The sequence below is a fragment of the Salvia splendens genome, chromosome 8, assembly GCF_004379255.2.
Source record: "Salvia splendens isolate huo1 chromosome 8, SspV2, whole genome shotgun sequence".
In the NCBI taxonomy this organism is placed as follows: Eukaryota; Viridiplantae; Streptophyta; class Magnoliopsida; order Lamiales; family Lamiaceae; genus Salvia; species Salvia splendens.
In genome coordinates, this window is record NC_056039.1 from 2,392,148 (window position 1) to 2,410,298 (window position 18,151).

Here is an 18,151-nt window from a genome sequence, read left to right on the forward strand (position 1 = left end):
TTAATCTTGATTAAAAGCTAAGATTATTTCCACTTAACACTATCTCGAGATTAATTAGCTGGTAGAATTCGTCCAACCAAAACAAGACTAATAAAACCATATCATTTCCTGTATCCAATCAAATACAACAAATGGTTAAAGTAAATTTGTCATGACAATTTGGTAAATATATATGGCGTAAAGCATAGCTGCCTAATAGTTAGGCCCATATTTCCAAATAAAAAGCAACATCCACAAAAGAAGATAGGCCCAAATCAGTATTAATGACTTTAGTATTTTAATAGTATTTTTTTCCATTTGTTACAAAGTAAACACGCAATCAATTTTCATTTACTGAATATATATCGGTGACACCATTAATTGATTACCACGTAAAGCATAGTTGCCTAATAGTTCGGCCCATATTTCCAAATAAAAATCAACATCCACAAAAGAAGATTGGCCAAAATCAGTATTAATGACGTCAGTAGTATTTTTTACCATTTGTTACAAAGTAAACACATAATAAATATTCATTTATTGTGTCAAATAAATGAGAGAACACCAATAATTCAATAAATAATACAATAAAATTGGATGAAAGTAGAAAAAGGTGAAGAAATGAAATTGAATTGAGGTCCCTTTTATCTTATATAGTAAATACAGAATTATGATGTACTATCGTGAAATAAATCTTGATCAAGATATTTAGGTATGGCGAATAAAGCACTAAACCAGTTGTTTTTACATTTTTTGCTTTAAATTTTTTGTAAGGAATTAATGTAGAATTTCTTCCCTTTTTTTTAGTTTTATGTGATGATGAATTTTGATGTACGATTATTCTTTGAAATACCCAAATTTCTCCACTGTGTATGAAAATATAATAAAGATATTACAATATGATAAATTAAAGGGCCGTGAAGTTTTGAGGTATCTTTAGGGGGAAGGCGGTACCTCTCTTTCCAAAAAATTTTGTTATTAGACTAAAAAGGTTGTTTCGCTGATTAAAAAATACCACAAACAAAAAGAGTTAAAAAATTTTATTAAAAAAGAGGAAAAAAATAGGGATGCATATCAGATTATTTATTACGCCATATTTAATACTACTTTTTAAAATTGCCAATTATAGCTAGATATTTTCGTCAATTTGATATAATTATGACACAATCAGTATTATTATTTATATGCCCATAATGTTGGAGAATTACTCGTCATTCTCACTCACTCTTTAGAATCACCCAGTTCTAACCATTCTCTCCACCTCACCAAGTCTTTAGAATCACCAAGTCCTAACCATTCTCTCAACCTCACCAAGTCCTAACCATTCTCTCAACCTCCAAAAAGTGATAATTTTCAAAATTTCATATACTTTTCCATTCACTAAATTCATCAATTTACAAAGTAATCAATGCTAATTTTTTGTCACTCTCTAGATGTGGAAGCTTCACTGCATGATCATTTGCTTAATGGATGCATGCCTTCTTGCAAGCAGCCTCGGTGTTCCATTCACTGAAGTTGCTAATGCAAAGACGAGCAGGTTTATATTTATAAGTAATTTTTTCATCTGTGAATAAATGACTTACTTTGTATGTGATTATATACACATAATTCCATTTCAGTGTGTATGGATGGCTCACCGGCTGGCTACTATTACTCGGCCGGGTCTGGAGACGGGGCCAAGAATTGGCTCCTTTTTCTCATGGTTATAATTGATTTAAACTATTTTTTTCTTGAAATATCTTAATTTTATGTTATGTCTGACTTTCTTTAATTATATAGGGAGGTGGATGGTGTGATAACGTTGATGATTGCCAAAGCAAACTGAATCAATCTTTTGGCAGTAGCAAATTCATGCCTTTTACAAAATTCTCTGAGATTCTTAGCCCAGACTGCCAAATCAACCCGGGTATATTTATATATTGAGAGAGAAGCATTAATTAATTAATTAATTCGTTTTAATTTTATTTAACATGTATCATTTTCAGATTTCTATAATTGGAATAGGATTTTCGTGGCCTATTGTGACCAATCATCATTCCTCGGTGACACCGAGTTTGATGGCCAAGTAAGTTAGTAATTCAAAACTTTGCAATAACTTTATTTAATTATTTATTAACATGACCCGTCATGTAGGTTCATTTCTTTAATCAATGCAATATTATTTAATATTTGTGATGCATCTAATTATAGTGTATTTATTTGCAGGCTATTCTTTCCGGTATATCGGCAAGGGGGTGAGAGGAAGGGATTTTGCACGCGTGTCGTAGGCGCGTGTTCTTCCTATTCAACAATACTTATACGTTCCCACTTCCCAAAATACTATTAATTAGTATGTGGTAAGTCGGATGTCGATCCCACGAGGAACGGTCGTATCCGTTATGTAATTCAACACTTAGAGTTTGGCGAAGCCGCCACGCTTTAATTTGGGGTTGGGAATTAAACTACGAAATATAAACAAGATTTAAACTAATGTGGGAACTAAGAGTGCAAATAAAATTCAATATACACTGGAACGTAAACTGGGCAAGCTAATAAACTGGGCAGTTTGGCAGGAACATAAAAGCAGCAGCGAGAAAAAAGACAACACTTTGTAAAACAACACTTTCGGGAATAAAAGGAACAAGGGGAAAGAAACCAGATTTTTTTCACGAAAAAATTCCTAAGTAAAAGAAGCAAAAGGAACTAAGTAGAAGGCTGCTAACTAAATTCTAAGTGTTCACACCTAAATGAAAGCTAGAGAAGCTAATTTACTAGGAAAGAGACACTTAAAAGGTGGGAATTAAAAGCCTACTTAACTAGCTAATTTGTAGACTTCCTAAGGTGACTAAGCTGACATGAAATGCATGAGAGAGAGAGAGAGAGTTTAAAACTGATTTGGAGGCTCCATGTCAAAGAGTGAAAAGGAATTGTACTTGTTGCTTGCTATTGGCTATTATCCAATGGTAAAAGGTAGTTGGCAACTAAACTAAACTAAGGGTAAAAGGATTAGCACTTTGAAATCAGATTTTTGGATTCCTAAATACACTAAAGCACGAAAACACGAGTAAAGAAAGGACTAAATGGCTGCTACACACTTAACTATGCAAGAGAAACACCAAATCAACAAGTTAGTTACCTAATTATGTCTTGAAAACACCAAATGAAAAGCTGAAAAATTTAACACTTAAACAAGATGAAATGAGCTTCAAGAACACTTAAACATGGTAAAGAAAGCTAGAAGAATGAAATCAACAAGATCATACAAAGACATGCAAAAAAAGAAACCCGACTAGACGACGAAAATCACACAACAACCGTCTACTTACACATACTTTTACTTCTCTTTTTTTGGAACGCATTTCAACCATGAACAACCTCTAAAATGCCTCCTAACATGCTTAGATAACTTAAATAAACAAGGAAATACACCACAAGAAAGCAAGCTTAACACAAACCTACAATAGCAACCTTGAAAACAAGGTTTTTGTCCTAAACAAGCAATAACATCAACAACCAAACATAAATGCTAAACACTTAGAGAATTAAATACACCAAAAGCTCTTTAATATCAGCCCAACAACCTTAACTAGAAAGTTAAGATGTTGGAAAATGAGTACAACAAGGAACTAGATCATTCAAAGCATTAAAACACTACATAACTACAAGCTTCACCCCATGGTGAGCAAAGGTGGCAATGGCTGCCTATGGTTCGAAATTTGCTTCAAGGATGAGAGAAAACTAAGCTTAGAGAGAGAAAATAAAACTAACTAAAGCTATCTAAAGAGTGATGAATGGAAAGTTTTCGCCAAAAGATAAGTTTTGTTGTTTTTGTTACACATCTTCCAACCAATCTGATGTGGAAGTCTACTCCACTCCCAATGATGGTAGTTGGCTTCTTTTGCCTTCAAAAGTGTCGCTTGTGGGCATTGGTAGCACAAAGACTCGTCAACTTAGCTTTGAAATGCGACTTTGAAGAGCTGTCAACAATTGCTCGGACACTGGCCAATCCATCAAACTGGGCAGTTTGTGTCTTGTGGATTCCTTTCTTCTCAAACTACTGAATTTGCATTCAATTTGCCTCTACTTTTGCATGTAATCCAGAATCCATTCCATTAGCATGCTCGTCGGACCACTCCATTCATTTTCTGCCAAAACATGCATCTTTATATGCAAATTTTCAACCATATAGCATGAAAAGTGACTCTAAAATGGTGACTAATGCTAGCCTATCAGGGGGCTTGGGACTATCTAACTTTGTTACGGCTTTCGAGCACGTCTCCCCGATGTGGGCAGAGTGAAATGCCTCTCGGATGGGGGATTTTTCTTTCGAGGGTAAGAATCTCAAATTAATTACTTTTTGGTGATTTTTCGACTGCTACTTGATTTGATCTCTTTTTTGTGTTACGTGACAGAGAGAATGTCCTTAATGCCGACTACAGAGAGAAATATTTTGCCGCCTCCGTAATTACGCTCCATGTATGTATCACTTCTTTGTAAACATATGAATTTCTTCAAAACAATTTGACATATTTGATTCATAAACAACAATCTCTTATTTATCGAATACTCCACTATTGTAGAATATATCCAGCCTCCTTCCCGTGACGTGCACTGAGAGAATAGATCCGAGTTTGGTAAGTGACTTATATGATTAGCATTATATTAAATTAAAAGTTAATATTGACAAATATTTGGTAGTAATTAATTATTTTGCAGTGTTTCTTCCCCGAAAATCTAGTAAGAGACATTCAAACTCCAATCTTTATATTGGATAGTGCATTTGATGCATATCAGGTATGTAACTAAGTAGAATAATTTCTATAAACAGTAGTAATAATTTTGATAAATATAATGCGAATTTCATACTTATTTGTTTTAGGTGAGATTACGTTTGGTACCTCCACTTTCTGATGACCGCATAAGATGGGATTTGTGCTTGGGGAATATCAGTACTTGTACAAGTACGGATAAACAATTAATAACTGGTACACTAATCTATATTTTTTGTTCTACAAGCTTGAAGTAATATTTTTTATTAGACAAAACTAATTAAATAATTGATTTTTGGAAACAGATTTTGGGGGTGCATTTTTAAAAGCCGTTAGAGAGATCTCAAATAATCCAACAATAGGCATGTTTATACATGCATGCCTCATTCACACTGTCTTAATTGATGGACGTTTTTGGACCCCCAATTCAACCATCAAATTGGGAAATTTGGTGAGTTTAATAGTAGTGCTCCACTTTATATTTCTGATAGAAATTGATTTTTTTACTATTAATTAATGTTTGAGAAAATGTTAATTTTACTTCTTATCTTTCAAATATTTGTAGAGCATACAAGAGGCCTTTGCAAATTGGTACTTTGACAGAGAACCAGTTAGACTTATTACTATTGCTAATTTTTTAGAGATTTGTAATAAAAAATAATGTTACGATCCAATGAATTATGCAATATGCTCAGTTTTCTATAAATCAGGAGTACTGTTTTTGATACTCGATAATGTTATCTCTGTAGTTGTAGTTGTTAAACCGACAAATATATTCACAAATAAGAGCTACTAATCATTATCAATTTTGTCTACGTAATCTGTAATTCACAATTTGGTGATCCAATAATCATATAAGAATGTTTTCTTTATTCCCAAATAATTTCCATCTTTATGTTATTATAAATTATGGGAATATTGAAATATTCATTCTTGTAATAGTATAAGAATAAATCATAATGGAGGCTTTTTATTATTTTTATGTTAAAGAGTACCTTTAAATTCTGTGACCTAAAAATGAGATTTGGACTTATTTTATGTATCTCAAGTTCTCAACTCAAAAGAATATCATCATATACCTTTAAAAAACTATTAAGTACTACATTTAAGTCCTCAATTTTTTTCCTTTTATACTCCTTGATCAATTGAGGACATATTTGATCTAATAGGAGCTTCTTGCACTAATTTTCATCAACAAATAGACTCGAGCTACATCAATTTTATATAATATCGAGACAAGCTAATCTTGAATAAAATTTGTAAACTAAGATTATTTCTACTTAACACTAACTCGAGATTAAATTGCGGGCTGAATTTGTCCAACCAAAACAAGACTAAAAAAACCATATCATTTCCAATATCCAATAAAAAACCACAAAAAATTAAAGTAAATTTGTCATCGAATAAATAATTGGGTGAATATGCTAAAAATGTGTGCCCTTTTATATAAAAAGAGATTAAAGGTTAGGGATTTAAGTCGTACGAAGCTATGACACCATTAATTGATTACCACTTAAGGTAATTGCCTAATAGTTAAGCCCATATTTCCAAATAAAAATCAACATCCATTCGTTGATTAAAATCCCATAACTAAAGGGGATTAAATTTTTTATTAATAAATGTGAGTTGCAGGATGGTGATGGAGACATAAGTGTAACAAGAATGGGACATGTATCAGATTTATAATCATCCATCCAATACACTTACATATATAGGTTGGTATCCAATAATTAAACTTTGATAAGCTATGATATTTCCATTTGTTTAAATTTGAAACAAGCTTTCACCCATATTTAAAAGTCACACAAATTAATCCACCCACGAGTCTCTCAAGTCTGAGCCTCTAATTAAAAGATGATATGTTATCAACTTTTAATAAGGGTAGTAATTTTGTCTGATCATGATTTTAACACAAATACAATTTAGGCTACGTTTTGGTTGTTATATTTCATGGTTGTTATATTTCACAAAGATAAAATATTTATACCGGCCCATTGTTTAGTATACAAAATAAATTAATCACTAGGTCGTGTTATCTTCTTAAGCTTGCACCCTTTTTCATGTTTTGCTAGAATAATTAAACCAAGGAGGAGGGTATGTTTTCATAGAAATTCATGGGTTTCTTCCTAAAACTAATTGGTGATAGGAGGAGTGGTTCATTAAAATTATATAGTAATTTTAAGTCTATATGAACACCGATGTGAGATAGTTATAATATATTATTTTAGTTTCAATTGCCAACACCCTCCCTCAAACCCTTCAAGGTGAACCTTGGAGGGGTTGGATTTTTTTTTTTCTGATCGATTGGACGACTTGTCCAATTTTTTTCTGATCGCTTGGACCACTGGCCCAAATTTTAAGCACATATATACTGCTGGGTCAATCAATTTTTTCAGTTTCAGTCCAGATATACTGCTGTATCAGTTAAATTTGACCCACAGTCGGCGACCCGCTCTGATACCATGATAGAAATCCATGGGTTTTATCTTAAAACCAATTGGTGATAGGAGGAGTGACTATTAGAATTACATGGTGGTTTCAAGTCTACGTGAACACCGATATGAGATAGTTGTAATATATTATTTTAGTTTCAATTGCCAACATGTTTATGTATCTTTATTCAAAACCAAAGGAAGATATTACCTAATAACCCTCAATTATTTCAAGTAAGAATCAATTTGAAGCAACCTAACATTTTCTTGCAAATATTACTTCAGTTATTTTAAGCCATTTGAATCAACCTAACTTCCTCTCTAAAAAATTACTACTACTAGAGATGCCCAAGGTTTTCGGTTCGGGCGGTTAACTGCTGAACTGTAACCGGCGGTTCTGGTTCCAAACCGAAAAAGTGAGATTTAAATCGAACAAAAACCGTCACTTTTGGAATCGTGGTTCAGTTCAGGTTCCAAAATTTTGGAACCAAAACCGTGCCGTAGCCGGTTCTAGACCGGAACGGAGAAAAACCGCCGGAAAACCGTGAAACTGTGCCGAAACCGCCGGTTTGGAACCGTGAAAAACAGTAAAAAACCGCTGAAAAACTGGCGATTCCAAACCGTAACCGTAACCGCAGCCAAGAAGTTGATCTAATTGATGAAAGAGCTACTAAACTTTATCAATTTTGTCTACATAATCTGTAATTCACAATTTGGTGACCCAATAATCATATAAGAATGTTTTCTTTATTCCCAAATAATTTCCATCTTTATGTTATTATAAATTAAGTGTGGGAATATTGAAATATTCATTCTTGTTGTAATAAGATAAGAATAAATCATAATGGAGGCTGTTTATTATTTTATGTTAAAGAGTACACTTTAAATTCTGTGACCTAAAAATGAGATTTGTACTTATTTTAAGTATCTCAAGTTCTCAATTCAAAAGAATATCATCATATACCTTTGAAAAACTATTAAGTACTACATTTAAGTCCTCAATTTTTTCTTTTATACTCCTTAATCAATTGAGGACATATTTGATCTAATTAGGAGCTTCTTGCACCATAATCATGTTATCTTCTTAACCTTGCACCCTTTTTCATGTTTTGCTAGAATAATTAAACCAAGGAAGAGGATACGTTTTAATTGAAATTCATGGGTTCTATTCTAAACCAATTGGTGATAAAAAGAGTGACCAATTAGAATTATATAGTGATTTCAAATCTATATGAACACCGATGTGAGATAGTTGTATATATTATTTTAGTTTCAATTGTCAACACTCTCCCTCAAACCCTTCAAGGTGAACCTTGGAGGGGTTGGACTTTTTTTCTGATCGATTGGACGACTTGTCCAATTTTTTCCAGATCGGTTGGACCAATGGCCCAATTTTCAAGCCCATATATACTGCTAGGTCAATCAATTTTTTCGGTTTCAGTCCAGATATACTGCTGGATCAGTTAAATTTGACCCACAATCGGCAACCCGCTCTGATACCATGATAGAAATCAATGGGTTCCATCCTAAAACCAATTGGTGATAGGAGAAGTGGCCCATTAAAATTACATAATGGTTTCAAGTCTATGTGAACACTGATGTGAAATAGTTGTAATATATTATTTTAGTTTCAATTGCCAACATGTTTATGAATCTTTATTCAAAAACCGCTTCAATTATTTCAAGCCATTTGAATCAACCTAACATTCTCTCTCAAAAGTTACTTCAATTATTTCAAGCCATTTGAATCAACCTAACATTCTCTCTCAAAAGTTACTTCAATTATAAATTGTTTTTATTAATGATTTAACAACACATAGCTAGTAACTTATTGATTGATATAAATATTAATTTTAATTATTATTTATTGATTTATTAATATTAATAATATTACTATCATTTGAGTTCAAGAACTGTTCTTGAAACACTTCTATGAATTAATGTTTACAATAACTGTAATTATTCCTGAATGATGATTTTCACGTGTATCACTTAATCCAATGAGTACAATAAATTTTGTTTCGAATAAAGTAAAAGTAAAAGTAAAAGAATCAACCTAACATTCTCTCTCAAAAGTTACTTCAATTATTTCAAGTCATTTGAATCAAACTAACATTCTCTCTCAAAAATTACTTCAATTATTTCAAGCCATTTGAATCAACCTTACATTCTCTCAAAAGTTACTTCAATTATAAATTGTTTTTATTAATGATTTAACAACACATAGCTAGTAACTTATTGATTGATATAAATATTAATTTTAATTACTATTTATTGATTTATTAATATTAATAATATTACTATCATTTGAGATCAAGAACTGTTCTTGAAACACTTCTATGAATTAATGTTTATATTAATAACTGTAATTATTTCTGAATGATGGTTTTCACCTGTATCACTTAATCCAATGAGTACAATAATTTTTGTTTCGAATAAAGTAAAAGTAAAAGAATGGCAACAATTATTTTTATATCACTTTTACATTAAAGTTTGTAGGTACGTACAAGATCGCGGTTAATTCCGGGAACAACATCGTAGTTAATTCTTGTTACTAAATAATACTTTTTCAAATGAAGATTATCAAGTTGAGAATATAATTTTATCAGTCTATCGCTCTATAGAATATTTTTTTAAGTCACATGTCACAATAATTTGCATGATTGAATTTATTTCATGTATGCATTATTTGGTTGTATTACTAGGACTTTTATTTGGTATACCACTAGGAATTATTGCAGCAAAGTCTCAGTGTTTAAAAAAAACTATTTTCACATAAATGTATGTTAATTACAAAGATAGAGTAGCATCGTAGTTATAAATTCTGGTTATTATATGATACTTTTTGCCAAATGAAGATGATTGTTATTTTCTATAGTATAAACAAAAGGTGTAAAATGATTTCATGGCTATCACTCTATAGAATCCCTTTAAATTCAAGACTCACCAATTGTATCAAAAAAATACTTAAGCGAAAGATTAGCGAGCTAGTACAACAGTAGGTCCAACACACTCAATCGAGATGTCCAGTGGCGGACCTATGTATAACTAGGGTGGGGCTAAGACCAAGTTTATAGGCGTAGGAGGTCGACCTCCTCGTCAGAAATTCAATTAAAAAAAAATAAATGCCTTACATGGGTCTCTCTCTCATCGACCCAAGTCCCTCTATCTTCTCAAACAGACCGTTCGGTCTCTCTTCTCATTTCACCACTCAACCAATGAGATTGTGCCAAATGACACAATTTCATTAGCTGATATTATTATTTTTAATAATTAATATATCTTAAATATATTATATTAAAAAATTATAAAATTTATACCAAAATTCATATTTTTTTCTTCCTCTATAAATAGAGACCACATTTGCTATAGTTTTGCCCACAAAAAAATATCATCTATTCTCCTCCTATAATCCTTATTGTTTAGTATAATTTAATATTTTTTAGTTTCCCTTGTTGCTACCTATGAGGATGATGAGAATAATATATTCTCCGATTCCCAAAACTTCAACCCTTTCCAAAATGTTAACCCTTCTCAAGATTATTGCAATTGAATGTCTAATTTTCATCTTATGTATGAGCACCAATGATGTATTTTCAATTTCGTATTTCCATGGTTGTAATTTATGTTTTTTATTTGTTTGTTTATATAATTTTTAGTTTGTCATTTATTACGTTTTTCGATAAATTTACAATAATAAGTATTTCATGTAATAATAATAGTATTAAAAATAAATATATAATAGTGTGGTTGGGTGGTAATTGATAAACCATGAAAATATGTGTGGTTGGGTTGGATGAATATTAATGATGTGGAAGATGATGTGGAGGGGATAGAAATGAGTTAAATATTGAAAAAGTGGATGGTTGGGTTGGGTTGGGTTGGGTTGGGTTGGGGGGTTGCTGATAAACATGGTCTAAAGCCATTACGAAAATTATATTTTAATCATTTTTCTTTTATAAAATTTTAAAATTTATTCAAGTTTATGGCAAATTATTATGTAAAAGCCCTTATAACTATTCTAAAACATCTAAAAATTTACATTAAAATAAAATTTAGAAATCACAGCCCTTATCGTTATTTATTTCTATGTCTGCCACTGGAGACGTCTGACGAATAATTATGAAAATAAACAGCCAACACCCAACAAACGAAACACTCTAAGCACTACTTAGACCACCAACTTACCTCAACTAATTTGATAACAACTACACACCACTTAATACCAACTAGACAAAGAAAAACACACTTATCAAACAAGCCCTAACAAAACCAAAAGGTCAATAAAGAGAGTATAGAGAAAGTATATTGTTCAATGGTACAGACGACATATTGGGAGAGAAAAGCAGTAGAAGACAATGATTTGTATTGTGTTTTATGATTATTCATTGTGTAATGTTCCCCTTAAATAGGGTGTAGAAATACAATGTACATGGTAAGCAAATCATCTATTCTAGGAGCAATATTACGTGTGCTTGATTTAGGTGATTGACTCCTAATTTAGGGTGATTTGATTCTAAGATATCTTTCCTTTTCTCAACACTCCGCTCAAATTGAGTGGTGGGGTCTCCAATACTCAATTTGGATAACACATCTTCGAAGTTCCTTACGTTGACTGCCTTGGTTAGTATGTCGGCAAGTTGATCCTCTGATCGAACAAAAGGTAGCTCAACAATACCCTTCTCAATGTTTTCTTTGATGAAATGTCTGTCTACCTCCACATGCTTAGTCCGATCATGTTGAACTGGGTTTTGTGAGATACTTATGGCGGCCTTGTTATCACAATTGAACTGGCACTTGTTGGGAGAGAAATTAATCTCTTTCATCAATCTCCTTAGCCACAATATCTCAGTCAACCCACTTTTGATTCCTCGAAATTCTGCCTCAGCACTCGAGAGAGCCACCACCTTCTGCTTCTTACTCTTCTACGTTACTAAATTACCACCAACAAAGGTAAAGTAGCCTGCTGTGGACTTCCTATAATTTGGGTTCCCTGCCCAATCAGCATCAGTATACCCATGAATCTCAAGGTGTCCGTTATTGGAAAATAACACGCCATGTCCCGGGGTTCCTTCAAATATCGACAAATCCTAAGTGCTGCCTCCATGTGGTCAGTCTGTGGCTTGTGCATGAATTGACTTACGATCCCCACTGCATAAGCTATATCCGGCCTGGTGTGCGAAAGGTACATGAGTTTTCCAACTAGTCACTGGTATCGACTACGATCAGTCAACTCAGCTTCTTCTCTGATTCGTAGGCCATGGTTAACTGCCACTAGACCGGCCAGCCCGTACGCTAGCACACGATCTACCATAGGTGTACACTAGTCCAAGTAGGGTTTGCGGCCCTACGAGGACCCGAATTCGATTTATATAACAATGGCGCATAGCCATATCAGATAGGCACGTTAAAACACAAATCACGGCATGATAAATACAGTTTCTTTTATATAACAATGGCGCATAGCCATATCAGATAGGCACGTTAAAACACAAATCACAGCATGATAAATACAGTTTCATTTCCATCGATAAAATATTTAGGACGTTGTCCTTATTTAAAAGAAAGCCCACCTCGAGTGCTTAATCCGCAATTATTTTCTTTCCCTTGCGATCACGATTCCCTTGCGAGATATCACCTTTAGAATTTACATAACACATAAATCAACACACTTTCAAATTAAATAAATAAAAAAAGCATGCATCCTAAGTGAAGTTATTTATCTCGTCTAATCTCGGTTTTCGATTATTTGGCGGCCGTTTACGCCCCCAATTCCTCCGTTCGCTCCCCGTACTTTCCTCCACGATATCGAATTAAAATCCCAAAATTATTTATGCCCATAAATTAATCATCGAAATTATTTTCCCTCGAAAATGCACTTAAGATAAAGTTCCTTGTTCTTTGAAAAGTTTTGAAATTAATTAAAGAACCCCCAAAATTAAATTATTGGCCCAGTATTTTATCAAGAGCAACCCAACACAATTATCTAATCCGGCCCAAACAATTATTAACTCATCCTTATTTCTCCAAATAAAAATTTGGGCCCAACAAAATAAATAGTAAATTTGGGCCCAACAAAATAAATAGTGGCCCAAATCAAACACAAAAGCAAAGATTTCCCTACCCCCTCCATCTCGGTCAACACCCTTTCTCTCTCCCTCACCATCCTAACTCTCTAATTCTCCCTATCTCGACAGAAATTGGAGAAGTTTCCCCAAAATCCTCCGTCGCCATCTCCATCTCTAATATTACCGCACAACCATGGCAGCAACGCCGGTGATTTCTCAGCCGGGAGATGGAAGGCGTGGTTCCGCCAGCCATGGCTGCTCCGCCTGAACCGCCACTGCTGCTCGTCGCCGGGATCCTCCGTCGTCGCTGCCGGGAGACGCTGCTGTCGCCGCGTCCAGATCCTCCACCATCGCGTCGACCCTCACGCCGGCGGCCTCTGCTCGTCGGTCAGCTACTGCTCGCCCCTCCATCGCACGTCGCGTGGGGTCACAGCTGTCGTACAGAAGCGCCGAGTCAGGCGCCTGCTGTCGCTGCCCATTGTTGCTGTCCGGTGGCTGCTCGACGGTCCCCGAACAGCTCCGAAACGACACCGCGCAGCCCCGAACCACCCCGCAAGATAAGGTTCTTTAAGTTGATTCCGATTCGTTAAATGTTCAATCTTTCATTCGGTTTTGTTTTGATTCCCAGATTATTAGATTGGTTACAAAGTTATGAGATGCACAAAATTGAGGCTATTGTAGAGGGAATTGATGTACCTTTGTAGATTGGGAACGAATTGGCTCGAACAAAAGAGATTGCGGCTCTCGTTTTTTTTTTTTTTTTTTTTTTTTTTTATTTTTTTAGACCGGTGGTAGATTGCGGCTCTCGTTCTCTCCTCTTAGTTTCTCAGTTTTCTGATAGAGAAAAAATTCAATGGGTTGATTTCCAAAATGGTAGAATAGTGAGAGGGGATGTTTTGTAGATTACCTTGAACTCGGCTAGATTGGAATGGGGAGAAAAGGTAGCTTTGTCGTTGCAAGAGGCTTGAGTTCGAATTCGATCTTTGAGTTGCGGCTTGTATTCGATTGAATGAGAGTTGCCTTGTTCTTGTGAGAGACGTGAAACGTATATTATAGAAAAACGGGTTGGTGGTGAAACGTATATTATAGGGAGGTGATTTGGTTTGGATGTGAGAGAGATTTAGGGGAGAGAGGGCGGTTTTTTCTAACGTGGGTTAAGGGGAGAGTTTTCGAATTTTCCCTTTTTTTAAATTTTGAATCAATTTGAATTTATTTGTGATTTATTTACTGATCACGCAGGAGGAAAATCTTATCACGGAGGAGGAAGATCTCTACAGAATATTTAATTAAAAACTTGAATTAATGTTGATTGATGACCAAGTCAACATGTCGAAATTAAGTAGATTTGTTTAATTCACGGTCCTTTGCATTTTATTTAAATTGTGCAGCCCACAATTTATTTATCACGGACTGGATTTTTATATTATTTATTTAATTTATCGGATCCAACACGGAATCGAGTCCAATAAGTATTCCACACGGAAAGGAATTATTTAAATTCGCATTCACAATTTCTAGCTCTAATAATAAATTATCAATTATTCACAAACATTTAATTTCACCCCATGTCAATTATTCAACACAGCCACGTCACGTATTCCACAAAGTTGACCCAGTCAAAATTCCAATTCAAAATTAGGTCATGTAAAGTATCCAACAACAATTCTACTAGATCATTAATTCACGGACTTCGCAACATTAAGAGCATTAAATGCAAGTACTTTAGGGTTCGAAAATTAGGTTTAGAAAAACGGGGTGTTACAATTATCCACTCTCTTGGGTTGTAATGATAGTTCATCTCCTATTAGGGCTCAAAGCCTCTATTATGTAATTAATTCACAACATGAATTTACAATAGTGAAATTTTTGGGTGAGATTTTAAACATTTAGTGTTTAGTGGACGTTTCTTATCAATTTGAGCAACTAATTTAAGCATTGACTTAAATAACTTTGGAACTAATTTTTAAATTCGTAGCGGTTACATTATAATTTCATCCATTTATTACGATATAATTTCAAATTATTTGAATGAATGGTGGAACCAATGATATGCGTCCCATAATACGCACGTTACATTTTCTTTAATGATAGGAGGAGTTTCATTCCCAATAATGGAATTTCTTCCAAATACATGAGTTACAAATCTAATTATTAGATATAACAATTAACAACGGTTACATTATATAATTAAATCCATTTATATGTTGGATGGTTACACCCAATTTTGTCTATAAATGGTAATAATTCGAACACATTAGCTCAGTCAAAAACAATGTACAAATTCCATTAGTAAAAAATAGTGAACAAATTCAGGCTTAACTTATGTGCATCGACGTATACAATGATGGAGAATGCTAGCGAGTTGCTCTATCAGTCTCTTATCCATCCTCCTTTCTTTATTGATGTTGTTTCTAACGTAGTTTTCGTGCAAAGAAAACACCAAAAGTCAATGAAATGGCAAAAGGAAGCAAAGAAGAAGAAGAGCATAAAAGACGACAAAGTACATGAAGTATCACATTTTTTTAGCCCACATGTATAAATCATCAATTTAGGTGTTAAAAGAGGAAACTGTTAAAGTTGTTTACAAATAAGTTTTTTCATAATTTTTGAATTATTGTTTCGTTGTTCTAATGTTAAGTTTTACTATTAATATTTATATATGTGTGTTGTTTATATGCTTTGTGGTCCATCATTTTGTCTTTTATCACAATATTATTGTCCTTATAATATTTTAAGTTGTATATTAAATATTTATATTGATTTCATATTAAATAGTGTTTTGGTATTGAAGTGTGTATGTTGTTAAGGGTGATATTTTTCTTTGTTGTAGAGATCTATGTAAATGTTCTAATTAACAAATGTTCCATGTTGATTTAGTTTTAAAATTATTTAACATGTTGTGTATAGTACATTTTATTTTATTTTTTAAATCTTATGTAACGATGTTGTTTCTTATTTTATTTAGTTTATTCACAATGTATTAATAAAATAAAAATATTTTAAGTCGCGCAAAGGGTTGTAAATGCAATTTTATGCCAGGGATGTAAATGCAATTTTAAAAAATTATATCTTCCACTTTGAACTCATTAAATTTTGGAAGCACAATTTGAAATTCACCCGGTAGTTTCTATCTTCAAATATAAAAATTGATTATGAATTAATTGACATAATTATCCACAATCTACGGCTGTAATGATCATTCATCTCCTATTAGGATTCAGAGCCTCCATTGTAAGCATTTTTTGAAATAAATTATGTGATATAATTAGATGATGATTTCCATCGTGATTAAATATGAGTCAAATCAACATCAATGTTATACCACTTCTAATATTTAACGTTTGATATTTCAATTGTCATTTATGTTATTTGATTTAAAAACCTTTTCATTTTAATCCTTGAATGAATGCAAGCAAGATTTTTTTTTATTACCATTCACATAGGCCTATTGTAAAGCACTTTCTTGATATGATCATATAAACAGATTTACAGACAAGATTCAGATAAAAAACCTCCACTACAGTAAGAATTATCAAGTAGGCCAACCCAGTGTAAGATATCGAACACATATCTAAAACCCTCAAAATAGAATAAGTGATCAACAAATTAAAATTGAACTGTGACGGAGGGAGAATTTTATTGATATTTGGCTCATTGTTGGTCATGATGAGTATATTTTAAAGTTAAGGGTTTAAGATTTAGGTTTCGAGGTTTGAGGTTTTAGTGTATAGGATCACAATATTACAATGAAATGAAGCTCGATAATTTATAATTTCTACTAAAGTTAAGGGTTTAGGATTTAGATTTCGAGGTTTGGGTTTTTAGTGTATAGGATCACTATATTGCAATGAAATGAAACTCAATAATTTATAATTTCTATCTCTATTATGGATTAATTATGATAAATTATTTTTCATTTAATATTTATGCCACATAATTATTTGGTATTATATATATTCTGGAAAAAAATATAATGGGCCGTGCATAGCACGGGGAGAGATACTAGTATTATTTAATATTTGTGATGCATCTAATTATAGTGTATTTATTTGCAGGCTATTCTTTCCGGTATATCGGCAGGGGGGCTTGCGACTATCTTACATTGTGACGGATTTCGAGCACGTCTCCCCGATGTGGGCAGAGTGAAATGCCTCTCGGATGGGGGATTTTTCTTTCGAGGGTAAGAATCTCAAATTAATTACTTTTTGGTGATTTTTCGACTGCTACTTGATTTGGTCTCTTTTTTGTGTTACGTGACAGAGAGAATGTCCTTAATGCCGACTACAGAGAGAAATATTTTGCCTCCGTAATTACGCTCCATGTATGTATCACTTCTTTGTAAACATATGAATTTCTTCAAAACAATTTGACACATTTGATTCATAAACATCAATCTTTTATTTATCGAATACTCCACTATTGTAGAATATATCCAGCCTCCTTCCCGTGAGATGCACTGAGAGAATAGATCCGAGTTTGGTAAGTGACTTATATGATTAGCTTTATATTAAATTAAAAGTTAATATTGACAAATATTTGGTAGTAATTAATTATTTTGCAGTGTTTCTTCCCCGAAAATCTAGTAAGAGACATTCAAACTCCAATCTTTATATTGGATAGTGCATTTGATGCATATCAGGTATGTAACTAAGTAGAATAATGTAACATCCCAAACTTTTGTGACCCTTTTTATTATGTTATTGGAATTTTGGAATTTTTGAAACGCTTGATTTTATGTGATTAAGTGCTTTGCGTGAAATAAATTGTTGGGGTAATTGTGGAATGATGAGCTCGAGTTTTTATCGTTTTTCCAATGTGGGGAAAGATTAATAGGATCATGCATTTATCATTTCTCGAGTCGATTCATTGAAATATTCGGCTCTTCCTAATTATTGAAATAATACTTCTTTTTGTGGATTTAATT

At 33.1% G+C, this 18,151-nt stretch overlaps 2 protein-coding genes and 2 long non-coding RNA genes across 4 annotated transcripts; 3 read left to right on the forward strand and 1 right to left on the reverse strand.

Annotated features, from left to right (window-relative positions):
• The first annotated feature begins 1,445 nt into the window (after positions 1–1,445).
• Positions 1,446–2,307, forward strand: LOC121744633 (pectin acetylesterase 8-like). Its single transcript, XM_042138231.1, has 5 exons — positions 1,446–1,530; positions 1,599–1,681; positions 1,759–1,885; positions 1,965–2,044; positions 2,185–2,307. Exons 1-5 carry the CDS (start codon positions 1,446–1,448, stop codon positions 2,215–2,217), a joined length of 408 nt encoding a protein of 135 aa, XP_041994165.1. The 3' UTR covers positions 2,218–2,307.
• A 1,859-nt stretch (positions 2,308–4,166) lies between these two features.
• Positions 4,167–5,523, forward strand: LOC121744634 (pectin acetylesterase 6-like). Its single transcript, XM_042138232.1, has 8 exons — positions 4,167–4,252; positions 4,371–4,434; positions 4,539–4,592; positions 4,675–4,752; positions 4,838–4,943; positions 5,033–5,178; positions 5,293–5,374; positions 5,477–5,523. Exons 1-8 carry the CDS (start codon positions 4,167–4,169, stop codon positions 5,521–5,523), a joined length of 663 nt encoding a protein of 220 aa, XP_041994166.1.
• Positions 5,524–13,076: 7,553 nt separating this feature from the next.
• Positions 13,077–14,460, reverse strand: LOC121746200. The gene is made up of 2 exons (XR_006038926.1): positions 14,135–14,460; positions 13,077–14,061 (listed from the first exon to the last, which is right to left on the reverse strand). It is a non-coding gene; the product is annotated as an uncharacterized LOC121746200 (long non-coding RNA).
• Positions 14,461–17,282: 2,822 nt separating this feature from the next.
• Positions 17,283–17,866, forward strand: LOC121746202. Its single transcript, XR_006038930.1, has 4 exons — positions 17,283–17,407; positions 17,488–17,548; positions 17,653–17,706; positions 17,789–17,866. It is a non-coding gene; the product is annotated as an uncharacterized LOC121746202 (long non-coding RNA).
• The last annotated feature ends 285 nt before the right edge of the window (positions 17,867–18,151 follow it).

What these genes read in the sequence shown, in the direction of transcription:
- LOC121744633 (XM_042138231.1), top strand. Translation starts at nt 1,446, where the DNA reads ATGGATGCATGCCTTCTTGCAAGCAGCCTCGGTGTTCCATTCACTGAA. An exon ending in GAGCAGGTTTATATTTATAA is followed by an intron (nt 1,531 to 1,598) that starts GTAATTTTTTCA and finishes ATTCCATTTCAG; the next exon opens with TGTGTATGGATGGCTCACCG. An exon ending in AGACTGCCAAATCAACCCGG is followed by an intron (nt 1,886 to 1,964) that starts GTATATTTATAT and finishes TATCATTTTCAG; the next exon opens with ATTTCTATAATTGGAATAGG.
- LOC121744634 (XM_042138232.1), top strand. Translation starts at nt 4,167, where the DNA reads ATGGTGACTAATGCTAGCCTATCAGGGGGCTTGGGACTATCTAACTTT. An exon ending in GTCTCCCCGATGTGGGCAGA is followed by an intron (nt 4,253 to 4,370) that starts GTGAAATGCCTC and finishes GTTACGTGACAG; the next exon opens with AGAGAATGTCCTTAATGCCG. An exon ending in CCATCAAATTGGGAAATTTG is followed by an intron (nt 5,179 to 5,292) that starts GTGAGTTTAATA and finishes AAATATTTGTAG; the next exon opens with AGCATACAAGAGGCCTTTGC.